This window comes from Muscardinus avellanarius (genome assembly GCF_963383645.1).
Source record: "Muscardinus avellanarius genome assembly, chromosome: 8".
Taxonomy (NCBI): Eukaryota; Metazoa; Chordata; class Mammalia; order Rodentia; family Gliridae; genus Muscardinus; species Muscardinus avellanarius.
Window position 1 is genome coordinate 99615555 of NC_137794.1, and position 18527 is coordinate 99634081.

General features: G+C 33.6%; 1 protein-coding gene across 4 annotated transcripts in view; it reads left to right on the plus strand.

The window, feature by feature from the left end:
* The window catches only part of STXBP5 (syntaxin binding protein 5), a gene marked incomplete at both ends in the record, with an annotated part of 167040 nt that overhangs the window by 128914 nt on the left and 19599 nt on the right, over positions 1-18527 (plus strand). For 3 of the 4 annotated variants that reach the window (XM_080700550.1, XM_080700551.1, XM_080700552.1), the window contains one exon: positions 12466-12516. The exons of the other annotated variant lie outside the window; for it this stretch is intronic. In XM_080700550.1, the coding sequence (XP_080556676.1) occupies positions 12466-12516 (51 nt within the window). The remainder of the gene's footprint in view (positions 1-12465; positions 12517-18527) is intronic. 4 annotated transcript variants of the gene reach the window in all.

Below are 18527 nucleotides of genomic sequence, written 5' to 3' on the forward strand. Positions count from 1 at the left end.
AACAGTTAAATTAGTTTAATTATATGCTAACACTATGTTATAAACTTTAAACAAATTTCCTTCATAGAATATTTTATCTTAAGAAACATTAAAGGATGTTTTATTGTTACATAATGTAAAAAGTTAGAAAGGACATTCATGCATTTTACTAAACAATTTTTAAAATTGAATCACTTAGGAATTTTACCTTACATGAAAGAAAGTTTGATACATAATTGAATTTGTGAAATTAATTTGTCTGATTTTTAGTCCTGAGGTTATATTTGCTTTATTAAATGTATTGACCATTTTCATTTTTTCCTGTGTTTTAAATAGAATATGTAACTTGGAATATTGGAGTTTTGACTACTTGAAAAATTTTAGTTACAAATTTGGTAGGGCTGAGAAATTATTGGATAGATAATTTTTAATAGAATTCTTGATTTCTTTTAATATTATTGGTGAGTTTTAGTTTTTCTTTTTGTCATGATAGTTTTTATAATTACATTTTTTGAGAAAGATATTTACCTTTTTGAAATTATGACACAATTATACGTAATTATTTTTAACCTTTAAGAACATAATTATATGCTCAGTTTTGTATGTAATTTATATTCACTTGGAATCTATCGGTGTGTTTTTTATTCTTAAGATTTTGATATAGTGGCTGGGCATTTTAATGTACATTTGTAATCCCAGCATTTGGGAGGCAGAGACCTGAAGATCACGGTTTGCAGACAGCCTTGGCTACTTAGTGAAGCCCTTTGCAACTCAGTGAGACCCTGTTTCAAAAAGTAAAAGGACTGAAAAATAGGGCTGCAGACGTAGCTCAGAGGTATAGTGCTGCTGGGTTCCATCCCTAGTACCACCCAAAAAAAAAAAAAAAAAATTATATAGAGAAGGAAAACACTACACTATATTTTAGACTGTCAACTTTTTTGTTTGAAACATAATGACACATTAGTTTACTCTTCTATATTTTCTAATTTTGTACTAGGTATTAGTTTAAAATACACTATGGGAAAACATAAAATGTCAGTGGCACATTGGAAGAAAATTCATAGATCATCTTGGAATCTCTGTCTAGACTAGGTTTTGTGGGTGCTGCTATGTTGTCTCCATCACTCAGTCTAATCATTCTGAACATCTTTATTTTTAGTTAACTATGGAGTGACCTCATAAACAAAAGAACTAGATTTTGAATTAACAGTGTTGGCACTGGTTAAATAACCACCTTGTGTAGAAGACTGATTGAATGACTTCGTTTCTTAGTTTTACCTGTTCTTTGAGAGTAGCTATTGCTGATGTCAGGGAGAGAGAGAAAGAACGCCATTCACACTTTAACAGGTGAACCAAGTATGGAAAATCAGCCCCTCTCCTTTTTTTTCACTACTTAACAGTACATCTCAGAGAGCTAAGAAGAGAACAGTAATTCTTAAATGTACTTGGCTGTTGTAATTTTCCTGGAATCATACTGGGAAAATTATTTATAAATAATTATAATTTTCCTGGAAGCATACCAGAAAAATTATTTATAAATAAACAATATCAATAGATTTTCACAAATAATTATAAGTAATTATTTTCTCATTTAATCTACACAGTAATTTCAGTAGCTAATTACTGTTACTTCCCTGCAGATAAGGAAACTGAATATATGTTTAAGGATCTTTTAGAGTTACACAGCTGGCAAATGATAAAGCAGAAATAACGCCCAGGTAGCCCAACTCCACTGTCTGTCCTCTTAAACACTGTGCTATATTACCTCTTAATATAATTAGTTGCTCTGAGGATTCAAAATTAAGTTCATTATATGATTCATAACTACACAATCTGATTATGGCACTACTTTGTCTACATGGTAACCCGGAAAAAAAGATATCTCATACTAAATCCTGTCTTAGCATCATGTCTTGAATTTACCTTGGTACCCATTACCTATTACCCCAAAATATTTTTCACTGCCTGGTTTCCACATTATTCATTCATTCGTTTCTTTCTTTCTTTCTCTCTCTCTCTCTTTCTTTCTTTCTTTCTTTCTTTCTTTCCTTCCTTCCTTCCTTCCTTCCTTCTTTCTTTCTTTTTTTGTGGTACTGGAGATGGAACCCAGGGACATTCTACCTCTGAGCTATACCCCCCCAGCCCTATTTTTTTATTCTTTATTTTGAAACAGGGTCTTACTGAGTTCAGCAAAGGGCCTCACTAAGTAGCTGAGAATGGCCACGATCCTTCTGTCTTAGCCTCTCAATCTACATTATTTCTTGATTTACAGCTAAATCATGGAAAAATTCTGACAATGACTTCCTTGCTCATGCATAAAAACAGCAGTGTATAAAGGAATAATTTTCACGTTTTAATACCAAAAGCACCAGAATATAATGCAGTTTTACCATCTATAAAGAAAGTTACAGGCACATAATTCATAATAATTTGTTTTGCCTACTTATGCCATTGATAAACTTTTGTTATCAGATCTTAATAACTGACATCAAAATCAGTAACTGTCTATACTGTTAGCAATTTCAATAATCACCTGAAAAAAATTGGTTATCAATTTTAGTTACTCTTTATATAGTACAAAATGTGTAAATAAAATCCTACAAAGACTTTTGTTTATATAAAAATAGTTCTAAGCCTGGCATGGTGGTGCACACTTTGTAATCCCTGTGCTTGGGAGGTGGAGACTGGAGGATCGCGCAGGTTTGAAGCCAGCCTCACTGGCTTAAGAGATCCTGTTTCCAAAAATAAAAAAATATATATAAAATAGGTCTGGGAGTGTAGCCCGGAGGTAGAAGGGCTTCCAGGAACCCCAGTACCATGAAAAAACAAAAAAAGTTATAAAATATTGTATATACCTGTTAGAGTATTAATATTTATGATATTCTTATGAATAAAATATGGTCCAGATGCTAGCATAATTTGGTAAATTTGAAAATGAATTATTAGTTTTTCCTAAAAATTACAGCTTCATTTTTATGATTTTGTTTTATGTGGAAAGTAGATTTCCAGCTGGATTCAGTAGTTTGTGATTTGACCCATTTTAGATGTTATTACTAGTTTTTATACTGAAGGAATGATAGAGATGCCTACTAGTAGGAAAATAAAGCAAGAGATCAAGGAACAATGATTCAAAATTATAGTTAATTAAATTATAGTTAATTAAATGAATGGTATTCCAAAACAAATAAAATAATAGTGCCATTTAATGGGTACCTCCCAAGTTGTAGACATTATACTAGGTAATTGTTCATATGAGATTTGTAGTTATACAAAAATATATAGGGGTAGTTATACCTCCAAGGCCCCTTTATTAAACCAATTCTGTGAGCGGTTGTTTAGGTAATTTCTTAGCAAGAAAAGAAAAAAAAAACAGTAATTTTGAAGTTAATTTAAATGAAGATAGTAGTGTTCACTGGCAAGTGCTATAATCTTTACATGAGCCTTTTACATGATTCATTTTAAAAATTTTATTGAAAATTACTAACTCTGAACTGGGCATGGTGGTGCATGCTTGTAATACCGGCATTTTGGAGGCTGAGACAGGAGGATCACAGTTCGAGGCCAGCCTCAGCTACTTAGGCCCTCTGTAACTCAGTGAGACCTGTTTCAAAATAAAGAAAGATAAATAGGGCTGGGGGTGTAGCTCAGAGGTAGAATGCCCCCTGGATTCTATCTTTAGTACCACAAAAATTAAATTACTAACTCATTAAATTACATGGTTTTTTAACCCTTTATTTTTCAAGAGAAGTGATTTTCAGAGAGGTTAACTGGCATCTCAAATGTAGCACCCCACAGGAACAACCTACTGAAGACTGGTGTACTAGAGCATGCCCCACTGTCACGTTTCACACTTCATACTCAGGCTTTCACTCTTTCGTTCTTATGTAGTCGCTTTTTCTGGTACTATTTTAAGACCTAATTCTTTTATATTTGCAAGTTCAAAAATAAATTCACATAGGCCTATTTAAAATTGTGTTGCCATATCAATGTACAGATATATTATTAAGTTATAAAATCATGTAACTCATAAAACATAAATTTGTGCTGATATTCGAACATCCAATTTTGTTAATATTCAATCCAAAATGTGGTTGCTGAATCTATAATACCTCTACATTCACTTCACACAATAGCTGTTAGAAGAACAGAAGCTCATATTGAAAGAGAAGAAAAAAGTTTGCAGTGGTACTATTTTTCCAGGTAATTTTAATATTTTCATCTTTGAAAAAATTTTAATTACCTTTAATTGGTAAAGAACCAAATTTTATAGGCAGATATCTTAAATCCGTTATACAAATCCAAGTTTCTCTAATGATTTTTTTTCTTTTTCAGGATGCTTAAAATTAGAAGAGTATTGGCATATTGTATATTCAAATTTAATTGTATTTCCAAATATAAGCTATGCTGGATGTTTCTGTTTTTCAATACATACTGTTTGTGCATTTATTTCTATAAGACCATCTTTCTCTTAGATTGTACAATGATTTTTCTAGGAATAACTTGCTTTTTGCTTACTAATAAAGCTAATCTGAAATAGTGTTACTGATTATTTTTGTCAGACATCATTTGAGCAGAACTATAAATGTGGCAATTTATGTTCTGTCATTACTTGTTTTATTAATTTGTTGGGGCTGTCATTACAAAATGCAGACTGGTTGGCTTAGGCAACAGAACCTTACTTCCTCACAGCTCTGGAGGCTGAAAGTCAAGATCCAGTTGTCATCAGGTTCTTCTGAGACCTTTCTCCTCGGCTTTCCAGACAACGGGCTTCTCACTGGTTCTGCCCTGGTACTTGTGCTTGCACCTGATGTCTCTTCTACACGAAATTTGTTTTCATAGGATAGTGTCCAATTGGATTAGGAATCCACCTAAAACTTTGATTTAACCTACTCACTTTTTATAAAGACCGTATCTTCAAATATAATCATATTTTGAGCATTTGGGAGTTAAAATCTTCCACATAAGAATTTTAAGGGGGACACAATTTATCCCTTAGTCTCCCAATATACTTATTATGTTAAAGGGTATATAGTACCTTTTTATTCTATAGATTATTTGCTATGAGATGTTGCAAAGAGGTTAATTTTTTTTTTTTTTCCCAGTTCCGGGGATAGAACCCAGGGGCATTCTAGCTCTGAGCTATACCCCCAGTACTATTTTTCAGTCTTTTTTGTGTGTGTGTGGTTCTGGGGTTCCTGGAAGCCCTTCTACCTCCGGACTACACTCCCAGGCCTATTTTATATTTTGAAACAGGGTCTCTTACGGCTAGCTTTGAACCTGCGTGATCCTCCTGTCTCTGCCTCCCAATTGTGGGGATTACAAGCGTACGCCACAACGCCTGGCAGTCTTTTCTTTCTTCTTTTTTTTTTAAACAGGGTCTCACTGAGTTGCAAAGGGCCTAAGTAGCTGAGGCTGTCTGCGAACCACAATCCTCCAGTCTCAGCCTCCCAAATGCTGGAATTACTAGTGTGCACCACTACGCCCAGCATATTATGGTATTATTATACATGTTAAGTGGCAGGAAGAAAGTGACTAAAGCTATAAGAATTCAAAAATGAAAATAACTTGTTAGAGTTTTTACCAAAAAAGGCTCTAACAAATCTTTACCAAAAAAGTTTGATACCTGTTTAAAATTTTTCCTCCATTTCGGATAAAGGGTATTTCAGGGGTATGTAAAAAAAATAAATAAATAAATCATCTTATTAATTAATATACTTGTATTTAATTTTGAATCTGTTTTTCTTTACTCCATTTGTGAAGAAACATAGATTTTCCTATAGAAGTAATGATCTGGTGACAGTTTTGTTATTCCCTTATTCTTTGCAGGGTTTATTGAGTGCTAGACATTTACATAGATACAATGTTTTGAAAGATTAATTCTGTTTCCAAACTCAGGGAATTTATCTTGTAGTATGATAGACACTGATATTAATTTCTCATGGCTACTAAAATATTGTGTAATAAGTAAGTAGAGATCTTCTACCACTTGGTTAGATTTTTCCACCAGGACTCCTTGCAATCCTATAGAGCTTATTTTTACTATCCCAACTTTTTACTTAATTTGTGACTGTATATTTCAACATAACCCCCTTGAAAAGAATACCATTGAATCTCTCTATGTGGTGAGAAAGGAGATACTGTTTTTAATCTAGTTATTAGCTATCTCAGTATAAACAAGAATCAATTCACTTTTTTGACATATTGTAAAAATAATCCATTTTACCTTTTATTGTCAAATTGTGTTTGTATGAGAAATATTCTAAGAATGGAAGAAACCTTTAGAAAAATAAAATATGGACACAATGGAAAAATTATGAAATATATGTTTAATTTTAAAGAAACAATGAAAATCTCCACAATTAAGAAAGCTTACATGGATTTCCCCAGTTACAAAGGACTGAAAAGTACTAACTAGTGTGATACTGTTACGTATAGTATAAGTATAGTATAATGATCCAAGCAATCCCCTTGTCTGGGAATTTGCTTTTCTTGGACATCATACATCTTTCCTCAGTGTCTCCTGTGGTCTGTCTGTCTTTCTGTCTTTCTTCCTTCCTTCCTTCCTTTCTTTCTTTCTTTCTTTCTTTCTTTCTTTCTTTCTTTCTTTCTTTCTTTCTTTCTTTCTTTGGTACTGGGGATGGAACACCCAGGGGCATTGTACCTCCGAACTACACCCATAGCCCTATTTTTTATTCTTTTTATTTTTTGAAACAGGGTCTCACTGAGTTGTGAAGGGCCTCGCTAAGTAGCTAAAGCTGTCTGCAAACCTTGATCTCCATACTCCACCTCCCAAATGCTGGGATTACAGGCATGTGCCACCACACCCAGCTTACTGTGGTTTTGACATGGTTTGAGTGTGTTTCTGAAGGTTTCATGTTTTAGAAGTTTTGTTCCCAGTGTGGCATTGTTAAGAAGTGGTAAAACCTTATAAAGATAGGGCTTAAAGCAAAGTAATTAGGCTGTTCAGGGTGCCACTCTCCAAAGGGATTAATGTTGTTTTGTTGAAACCCTAGTTAGTTCCTGCAAGAGTATTTTGCTACAAAAGAGTGAGCATGACCTGGATTCCTCTCTGGCCTCCTGTCTCATGTGATCTCTGTCTCTATCACATGCACTTTGGCCACTGTGCCATTTGTCTTGTGGCCCTCATCAGAGTCCAAATCAATGGGTTCTCCTGATCTTGGATTTTTACCCTCCAAAGTGTGAGCTAATTAAATTTCTTTGTATAAGATCCAGCCTCTGTCATTTTGTTACAGCAACAGAAAATGGACTGATGACATATTGAAACTTACAATATAGATCACAAAAATCACGTAACATGTAGACATGATTTTTGTGATATAGTATAGCTTTTTAATTTCTGACAAGTAAATGCACCTCTCCTGCTTACTCAACCAGCCAGCTTGATATTTTCGTTCAGGCATATGAGAAAAGAAGTAAAAAACTTGAGTTAACAACCTGTGTAGACATATCTTTGGATACCCGTTTTCCTCAGAAAGAATACTCTTCTTTGTTATTACTCCCATTGTTTCTGTGGATAAAAGTTTTAAAAAAGAAGCAAGATTATACTTGCTATTGGCAAAGAATTTTGAAGCAAGGAAAATACTGCATATCAAGGATGAGAGTTAAAGAGTGCACAGTTCACAAAAAGAAAAACAGATAATTTGTCTTCCAAGAACTCATGTAAATCTTGTGCCGTCTGTTTGAAAAACATGGTGGAAAATGAGAAGTTTCAAGGCCTGCCTGAGCAGTATCTTTATAAATACAGTAAAATCATTCCTCCAGGAAACTGGATTGGCTGGTGCTCCTAAGTGTCAAAAATTTACCAGAAGGTCTATAACCTCCTCATCACAGAATTGTACCAGAGTACAGAGATAGGCCCCAAGGGCTGATCAGAGGTGGATCTGCCTTTTCTGAACGCCCCATGAAGGAAGTTGACTCAACAGACTTGAAAACAAGCATATTCCCCAGAAGTCACAGAAATGAAAAGTAAAAACTTTTGGCCTAAAGTTCAATTTTAGACACAACTCTCCTCTTGCAGTATGTGATTTGCAGAGCCCAAGTGGAATGACATTTCACCAAGATAAGGGGACAGATTGGAATTTTCACCTGCTACTGTGACTAGAATTTGTGGGGCAAGATACTGAAAAGAGAAGAATGCAAAGAGAAGAAGTCTGTGGGATTCAGGCCTGTCTGAGAAGTGTATACTTTAGACACATATTTTGAAAAGATCATCTTAAACCAGTGATCATAAGTCTTAGAAAACAAAGCTCCAAGTTAGAAGTAATAAAATAGTTCCTGCAAATATTTATCAGAGGTCATCTAGCTATAGTTATATATAAAAAAAAAAAAAGAATGTTCAACTAATCTTAATGGTTCTTTCTGTTTGGGTAACTTGAATAATTATTGTAAAACATACTTTTCTATATTGTTTGAATTCTTTAATGAAATTTTTTAAAAAACCAATTTTTAAACGCTACTTTAAATGTTAGTAATGTCATTATGTCTTGCTTACAACCACTGCCTGAGGTTTTTAAAACTTCACACTAAAATATTTAAAAAATTTTAAAAATGAGATTTGGTTTTAAGTAAAAACTACATACAGGTAGGTGATTACAGCTTAATTCATCAGTGCCACTGAAGACATATCTATGCTAGAAATGACACAGTTCTTATTTCAAGGATTTAAATCTCCTTTTTCTCTCCCCTCATGTCCTCTTTTTAAATTTTATTTTTCTCAGTACTGGGATGGAACCTGGGGCTACCCCCCAGCCCAATTTTTTATTTTTATTTTTAAATAGGGTCTTGCAGAGTTGCAAAGGGCCTCACTAAGTAGCTGAGGTGACTGCGAACTGCAGTCCTCCTGTCTCAGCCTACCAAGTGCGGGGATTGCGAGCCTGTGCGCACACCTGGCGTTCCTCTTCACTTCTCTTCCCTAGTTTCCCTCAGTCTACAAAGAGTCTACATAAAATAGTCAAATTATATTGAGAGGCTGACAGTAGTCTTCAGATATCTCAGCTTCTCTCCCCCCTCAGTTATAATTCATACAATTACACTCAAATACATTACATATTCATATATACATGAAAGTGCAATTAGAAATTTTATATATATATTAGAACAGTCAAGACTGATCAGTGATGAAAAAGCATCAGAGAAGTGTTCATCTCTGGAGATGGGAGCAGGGGTTGATAGGGAAGCTGCATACATAACCTTTTGGAGATGATAATAATGCTCTATCTCACTAAGGATTTGAGTCATACAAGTTGTGTGTGTGTGTGTGTGTGTGTGTGTGTGTGTGTGTGTGTGTACATTGTCAGATGGTGAATATACATTTAAGATTTGTACACATTTTTATAGAAATTTTACATCATGATATACTGTCAACAGATGAATGTTTGAGAATGCTGTTTTATAAACACGTACAAAGGCTATCACTGGCTGTCTCTACATGTCAGTCTCAGTAAGTGCTCCGAAAGGTACAGCATTCTGTGCCTTGTACTTGGCTCTGTGCGTACTTACTCTATTCCGCTGCAGTTTCTTTTAGTTGATGCTGAGCTCCCAGTGAGCAGGAAATGTGTGTCTGCCTTATGGTACATTGCTGGCATATACACAATAAGTATTGATAGGTGGATAAATAAGTATCCCTCTGTCCCAGTCCGTACTTTGACAAAACAAATATTTTTATCTGCTCATCAAAACTTTTAGTTCCATATTTTCTTAGCATAATATATTTAATAGCTCGAGTTAATAAGAATAATTAAGGTTAATCTATTATCAAGTTCTCTATTCAAGGAAACTGCTTAAAGTTATATCCAAATGTAGTTTAAATTTCTGTCATTTGAATACTATAATTGAATTAATGTTAGGTTGTAGGTCTCTAATTGAAAGCATTTCAGGAAGAAATAAGGTTTATATATAATTCTTGGAATTTTATTAGTAAAATAATATTCAAAAAGTCTTACTAGTCATCTTATGTGTGATGTTAATTTTTCAGATTTAATAAAAATGAAATTAAATCAACGAAAGAATTTTTAAACAATTGGTTCTATTTAGTATTATACAAAAAAGAAATTAAGGATAATGCTAGACAGAAAATTGTATTGTATGAGAGTAGTTAACTTAAAATTTAAAGAACATTTGAAGCTATACAACTATTTTTACTAGAAATACTGAGAAATATCAAAAGCATACACACTTATGATATTCAAAAGGAAACTATACTAGAGATTTTTTGGCAGAAACATGTCTAGCTACTGAATGAAAGCATCAGCAGAAACATTTCTAATTGGTAAAATATTTATTTAGCATATCCTAATCTATTCAAAGAAGAATAATTTTACACTTTATAAGTTAGGTCACATCTCTTTTCTGTGTTTACTTAATATATTGCATTTAGACTTTGAAATGAACTTGAAACTTAAGCTTATGGTAGTACATGCCATACTGTACCTCTGTCCAAATGTTTTCTGGTTTTGGTTTTTGTTTTTCATTTTCTTGTTTTAGTTATTTGGAGTACTACCACGTTGTTAAAATGAAGAGACACTTGTTTATTTGCAGTAGTAATAATAACAAACAGCGTATTTATAACTTATGACTGTATTTCCTCGGTCATTCTGTGTGCCAGGTATTGTGCTCGGTTGCTTGCATCATCTTATATAATGTAGTTACATATCTTCATTTTACACAAGAGGAAATTTGAGGTTTAGAGAAGCAAAGTAATTGGCCTAGGGTGAATTTGAACTCAGATTTGGTCTGATTCCAAACCAGTCCTAACCATCACACTTTATACATCCATATTTTACAAACTCTATATTGAAGCTTCTTTAAGAAATGTTTCCTGTGGTCTTATTATATATACATACTGGGTTCCATAATTCATTTTTGTTCTTACCTGGAAGTTGCTTATAGTTTAGGGACTTTGCTACTCAAAGTGTGATCCACAGACCAGCAGTATCAACATCTATTGGGAGCCTGGTAGAACTGCTTCTCGGGCCTACGGCGAGGCCTACAGATTCACATTGTGTATTTCAAGAAAATCCCTGGTGATGATGTGTACATTTAAGTTTGAGAAGCCCGAAAGGCTCAAATAACTTGATCACACAAGAGTTGCAAGGTTCAGAGAGGTGGCATCTATATCGTTTGATTCTAAAATCTATAGACTATACCAGATTGGTATTGGACCTGTTATATTTGGTGAAAACGTCTGAATTTTTTCACTGTTTAACATTGCTTTTTTAGAGAAAGACTGTTTTAGGTATAATACCTCCTAACTATACTGTTTATCAACTATAATAACAACTGTTTATGGGAGATCACCTAACCCTATGCTCATTTTATTTGGCTGTTTTAGTTTTGTATTGTGTTTTATCTTTTAATAGAGATTTATTAAGTTAAAAATAGGATGACTGATGCATAAATTTGACCCATTGTTGTCTGTTGAAGGATGGTGGTTAGATTAAATGGGAGCTTAGAGGTAAAAAGATGATGCTTCCCTCTCTCCCAGCCCCTCCCAGTCTACCTAATGTTCCTTCCTAACACTGCATTTGTCATTTTTTTAGATGTGGAAGTTATGTACTATGACTGGATTTCTCTTTGTTTACATGGCGCCTTTATGGACTAGCAGGGTCTGTGCTTTATATATCTCCTAACAGCCCAACATTTAACCTAGTATATGCATTCATGTATTAACAAAACATGCTTTTTCCAGAATTTCACATAGGGAGCACTCTCCTTGTTACGCATGCACTGCCACTAACATAATAGATATAGTTGGACAACTCCTAACTTTTTAATCACTTCCCAGATTGACAATAACTGATTTTTAAGGATGGAAAGTGAATTCCAGTAAGTTCATGCAATCGCTTTTAATTTTTGCAATACTACATAAAATGCCTATAGTTTATATCTCATGTAAATACCATAATTTTAGATTAAGCATGACTTTTTCACTGAAATGTGAATGGAAGTATAAATTTGTATCAAGTAGTTATTGAATTATGTATTTTATGATACAATCAAATACTTTATTTTGATTATAGAAATAGGTTTGTCCTATAATCTAGAAATTAACTTTTTAAAAATGAGCCTCGTAGCGATGAAGATGAGTTGGAAAGATTTTCTGTCATTTACCTCAGCTTTATCTTATGCTTCTGTTGCCCTTTTCTGCAACGCCTCCTGAGAAGGGACTTTTCTTCTCTTGGGAAAGTCTGCTTTCTTGTAAGCCTTAGCAGTGATTAAATGTTAAAATTTAAAAGGCCTCCTTGAAGTGAGAACTTCAAGGATATAGAGATATTACATCAAGTAAGTACAAATTTTTTAAAAGTTGAAAGTAAAATTTACTTTCCACTCTTAATATTATTAATCATTGTAATTATCCTAGCATCTGGACTTAGTAATAAAAGTATTCACTTCTATCTTGAAAATCAGTTGGTATTAACCAAAGGACAAATTTTCTTCAGGATTTTAAAAATGCATTTTATTTTTCAGCAAAGATGTCAAGGAAGTTAAGCTTGCCTACTGACCTAAAGCCTGATTTAGGTAAGTAAATTAAATAAGTAAATATCCAAAGTAATTGAATTCTCTGTAATGGAAAGACAAGGACATTCAAAGATTTAAAATTACTGTAGCTGAGATTTTCATTGGAAATCAAGTTTAAAATGAACTGATACTTAAGAGGTAAGCTTCTTTTAGAATAGTCTTTAAAATACTTTTATAAATTATAAAAGACAGTTATATTACAAACACAGGTGAACCAAAATATTTCCTCATCCTTTCTTTCTTTGTACCTAGACAGAATATAATATAAAATTAAAATTCATACAATTTCAGATTAATTTTTAAACTTGATTATATCTCATTTAACCACCGGGAGACTTATTTTGAACTCTTCAATTGATTTTTAAATATTTTTTATTATTTTTATTTAAAAATTTTTTATTGGTGCCTTATAGTCATACATCTTAATTGGGTATAAGATGGTAGAGGGATACATGCACACATCACTCATTTAGCCCTTCCCCAATTCCTCCCCATTTCCCCCATCCATCTTTATAATAACTTAACATTTTATTTTATTTTATTTTTATTATTTATTTTTATTTATTTATTATTATTATTTTTTTTGTGTGTGTGTGGTACTGGGGTTCCTGGAAGCCCTTCTACCTCCGAGCTACACTCCCAGATCTATTTTTACATTTTTATTTGGAAACAGGGTCTCCTAAACCTGGCTTCCAACCTGCACGATCCTCCTGTCTCTGCCTCCCAAGCGCGGGGATTACAAGCGTGTGCCAACCACGCCCAGCTAACTTAACATTTTAAAAATAAAAGATTTTTTATGTTACAGTGAATCTCTTACAGTGAAATCATCATTAATTTTTTGGTGATAATAAGTTGGGAGATATTTCTTCTTCTGTAGCACTCTGTATGCAGTTCATCCCTTATTAAAGCAAGGTGAATGTATTCCCATTCATTTTGCTTTAAATCCAAGCCAGAGACAGCCTCTCGTTATATTACAGGGGCAAATGACATTTCACTAAAGATTGCGATAAGATTTTCTATAATACCTAGAAGGTGGGTTTTTTTTTTAAACTCATTCTTTTGTTTCAGAAATTTCTGTTGCCTTTAAATGAATAAATATGAGCCCTTAAGAATGATTTTCCACCAATATCTTAGAGATAACTAGATTATTTCCCTTGCATTTTCCACCCACCTCAATTTCCTTCTATTCTCTGTATTCCTTGACTATAGCTTTTATAAGTCATACAAACTTAGTTATTGGTCCATTTCACCATGCTAATTTCATATGTCTTTATATATTCAGTAGTCTATATATTCTGGATGTCTTTCCTCTTACCTTAGTTACAGAGAGAGTATGTCATTATCAGTCCATACGCATATCATGTAACATACCCAGCCGTCTTCAGTAGGTACAATTCATTTATACATTTGCAATACATAGTTTTATATATATATATATAAAATGATGCATATATATATATATATAGATAGATAGATAGATAGATATATACACACACACTAACAATTTAGTAGAACTGTATAGTATAACTCCTATAAGGAAACAAAAATTAATCATAGAATATAGGCTAACTTGAGTTTTGAGAAGGGAATACTTCACTTTATTATAAGAATGAAGGGCATAATCTGGACCCCAGTATATCTGAGGCTTACATTGTGTGTTTTTTCCCTGCAAGAGGATCCAGTTTTCATCACACTCTCAAATACTCATGGTTTCAGTAATATTAAATACTTCTAGTTAAGCTGGTTTTGAATATTTTGTTTTCTTAAAAACCTGAGAAAGTACTTTTTAAATTAGTGAAAATATCGTAATCATTTTTAAAAGAATACTCACATTTGCAAATTATGAGGTAATTTAATCAGTGTGTGCTCCATGAGTTTACATGTCTTCTTTATCCAGTCGATGGTTGTTTGTTGTGCAGCTTTATTGCAATGTCTTACACCAATTATAATTTTTTTTTTTTTTTTTGGTGGTACTGGGGTTCCTGGAAGCCCTTCTACCTTCCGGGCTACACTCCCAGACCTATTTTTACATTTTTATTTGGAAACAGGGTCTCCTAAGCCAGTGTGCGCGGCTGGCTTCTAACCTGCACGATCCTCCTGTCTCTGCCTCCTAAGCGCGGGGATTACAAGCGTGCGCCACCACGCCCGGCCCACCAATTATAATTTTGACTGCTTTGTACCTCGAATATTTTCATGTTGCCTAAGTCATTTTCTCAAATTGTGCTGCTAAACTACTTTTTTGGTTGAGATGTCTTGGTTGTTAATTGTTTTATATTGTTCAAGAAAGCAAAGAAGTTGAAAACTCAGCTATATTAACTGAGTTAATAGATTCAAACTGCCAAATGTTGCTAAAGCAGCTGAGTCTACTGAACTGTCCTACAGCTCTGGAAGCTTCTGTAAATAGGATTCATTTGTATATACAGGGAAATTGTGTATCAGTGCACGTCTACGATGTCATCATCCTGGAGTTCATGACCCACAGTTCAGGAACTATGGGTTATACTGTGACGCTTCTCATTTCACTTTTCAAGTGTCAACCATTGAAGGCAAACATCAGATTGTAGTTTATCTTAAAGTTAGTGATTTTCTTGTTCTAATTTTTACCTTGAGAATATTTACATTATGTTTTTATTTGGGGGTGTTGATTTTGTTGCATAAAGCGCTGGGTGGGGAGGAGAGAGTGATATATACAATTAGAATGTTGGCACTATCTGGAAGAATTACATGAAAGCAATGATTATATGATGTCGTTGTAATAGGTAGAACTAGATGGAGGCGTTAATGATGAATCTCATCCAAGTTATTTTTTTTTACTTTTTAAAAAATTATTTTATTGGTGCATTGTTATTATACATCTTAATGGGGTACGAGACGGTAGAGGCATACATGCATACATCACTCATTTAGCTCTTCCCCAGTTTCCTCCCCCTTTCCTCCTCCTCATGTTTGGCTTAGTGGTTGATAAGTTTGAGAATGTGTATCATGTACATTAGAGAATTTCTCTCTTTCCCCTCCTATCCCCTCAGTTAGGTCACCTTATTGTTCATCTGTAGTTTCTCCTTCTTCATCCAGAGTTCCTCCTATGACCCGTTTTCTCCCTAGCTTCCTCATCTCAGTTTAGATCTGCCAAAAAGATCTTAAGACTGAACTTTGATACTCAATAATAACCATAACCTTCCAGCTGTATGATATTGTTGATATGACTGTGTAGAGTTGCCTAACAAAAAGTTGTAGACTTGGATAGTGGCACACATCCTTACTCTACCATTTATTAACTTTGTATTTCTGGGAATGCCATTTAACCTCCTTGGTCTTTGAATTTTTTATTAAATTAAGATATTATTTTTCAAGGAGATTATATGAATCCAATAAAATGATAAATGCAACATATTTTGATAGTACCTGGAACATGGTAAACCTGGCGTAATTGAAGCAGTTTTCCTTTCTGCAAAGTTTACTCGAACTATTAAAATTAAGTACTCTATTAGTTTAACTGGTCATTTCTAAAAATCAAGCCACAGAAACTCATAACATCTAAATAGGAGTAAGTGGACATTGTATTTCGTGAAATATTGAAAAGTCTCTGCATTTTAAACATTTCTAGGTAAATGATAAAATAGCAAGCCTATATCTACCAAATTCAAATCTAATTCTTATTCAGTCCTTCTTCCCATACTGCTGAAGCTATTTCTTTGGTAATCTTATTTTTATAGATAAATCATTATAAAAATACAACTATAATTTATGATTTTATATAGTCAAATTTGTCCATTAAATTAAAACTCTGTTCCTTGGCCTATGAGTTAACATTTAAAATATAGGTTGTTGTAAATCACCTTTTAAAATTTGAGTTGATATCAATAAGTGTTTTTTCACAAGTTAGTTTAATATTAAAATTTACATTGTCAAGTGTTTTTATCTCATTACTTTCTATTAGTATCATTAGGTGACAACCAAAACTATATGTTTATTTGCCTCTTGAATGTATTTTCACTTAAATAACATGTTTTTATTATTGGAAAATGAATTCTTACTGTCTTATTTTACTAAAATAACTTTGGAAATTGTAATGAGTAAATAAATGTTTGCAACCAGTATCATGAAAAATTCATCTAATAATTACCAATTATGGAGAGTTATTTCATTTGCTTTAGGAGTTTAGTCAGTTTTTTATTGCTGCAACAAAATACATGAATCTAAGGACTTAAAAGAGGTGTGGTTAGCTCATAGTTTCAGGGAGTTAGAAGCATGGCACCAGCACCTTCTGGGCTCTAGTTAGGTCCTTCCGGCTGCATCACTGCACGGTGCATAGCATCATGGTGGAGGGTGTGGAAAGTCATAAAACAAGACAAGAAGCCAGATGGATTCCAGAACCAATTCTGTTCTTTTTATAGCAAACTCCCTGATAGTAATTAACCAGGATCTGCTGAAAAATACACATCTCTTTTGAGAAAGATGACCTTTTAAAGATTCCATCACCTCCCAACAATACCACATTGTGAACTAAGCTTTCAGCATATGAATCTTTGGGGGGTATACTCAGACCATATCCAAATTGTAATATTTACTATCCTGTCATAATCTGTAACAGGAAATACAGTTAGGAAAAGATGTTTTTTTAAAAACTGTCATAAGAAATGATCCTTAGCTGTCTTAATTAGTCATTTTGTTTTTTTCAAGGATAGCTATAATCAAAATTCTGTTGCATAGAAATATTATTGGGAGCCAGGTGTGGTGACATATACTTGTTATCCCAGTACTTAAGAGGCTGAGACAGGTGGATTGCAAGTTTGTGGACAGCCTCAGCTATTTGGTGAGGCCCTCTGCAACTTAGTGAGACCCTGTTTCAAAATGAGGAATTAAAAAATAAATTTGGGGGAGAATGGTGGGGGGAGAATGCTCCTGGGTTCAATCCCAAGTATAGCAAAAAATGAAATGAAATTTTAAAAAGAGTGCAAACTAGTTTAGCTGCTATGAAGATCAGTTTGCAAATTTCTTAAAAAACTGGGAATAGATCCACCGTATGATCTAGCTCTACCACTCCTGGGTATTTTTCCAAAAGGATTGAAATCAGAGAACTACAGTAACATATCCATAAGTATGTTATAGCAGCACAATTTATAATAGCCAAAATATGGAAGCAAGCCAGATCTCTATCAACAGATAAATTTATTGCAAAATTATGGGAAATACACACAATGGAATTCTATTCAGCTATAAAGAAGAGCAACATCATGCCATTTGCAAGAAGATGGAAAGATCTGGAGAACATTATATTAAGTGTGACCAGTGAAGCACAGAAAAGAGAAGGGACATATGTTTTCTCTAATATGCCCAAACTAGGGACCATGGGAGATACCAGAAGAACTCCAGATAATGGAGGGGAAACCTCAGCAAAGCTAGAATGGAAGGATAGGAGAGGAAGAAGGCTGAGGTTGATTAATGAAGGAGCTACATCCAAATATGTGTGAAAGTATGAATGTAGCATGGTCAACCTGGACACTCATTGTTGGGAGGGGGAGGGGGAACTGGGAGGGAGGAGAGGGCACCAAGCACAGTCTAAATGTATACCATTTTCAATATGTTCCACATATACATAAAAGTAATGAAAAAACGACTAGATTATGAAACTATGCTATATGCAAAGTCATATTTTGAATGGGCGTGTGGTATGAGAAATCCTTGTTATTAAGTATGGGAAAAACCTATCATAGGGAGAAAGGGGTTTGAAAAAGAAAAAGAAAAGTCAATTAAATCTTCCTACATGCCTAAGATTAAGATTTTTCATGTTATATTAAATAAAATTTATGAGCAGCCTTGAAAAGCAGTATTATTAGAGAGATGTTTTCGGTTTCTGATTGTAAATTTGATAGTGAAAGCTTTTGGGGCATAATGCAACTAGGATTCAATTATACCTCTTTTATTTACTAAAATACAACTTAGAAGACTTTAACTTTTTTTTATCTTTATGACATGAAGGGTCATTTCTCTCACAAAAGCATTGATACCAT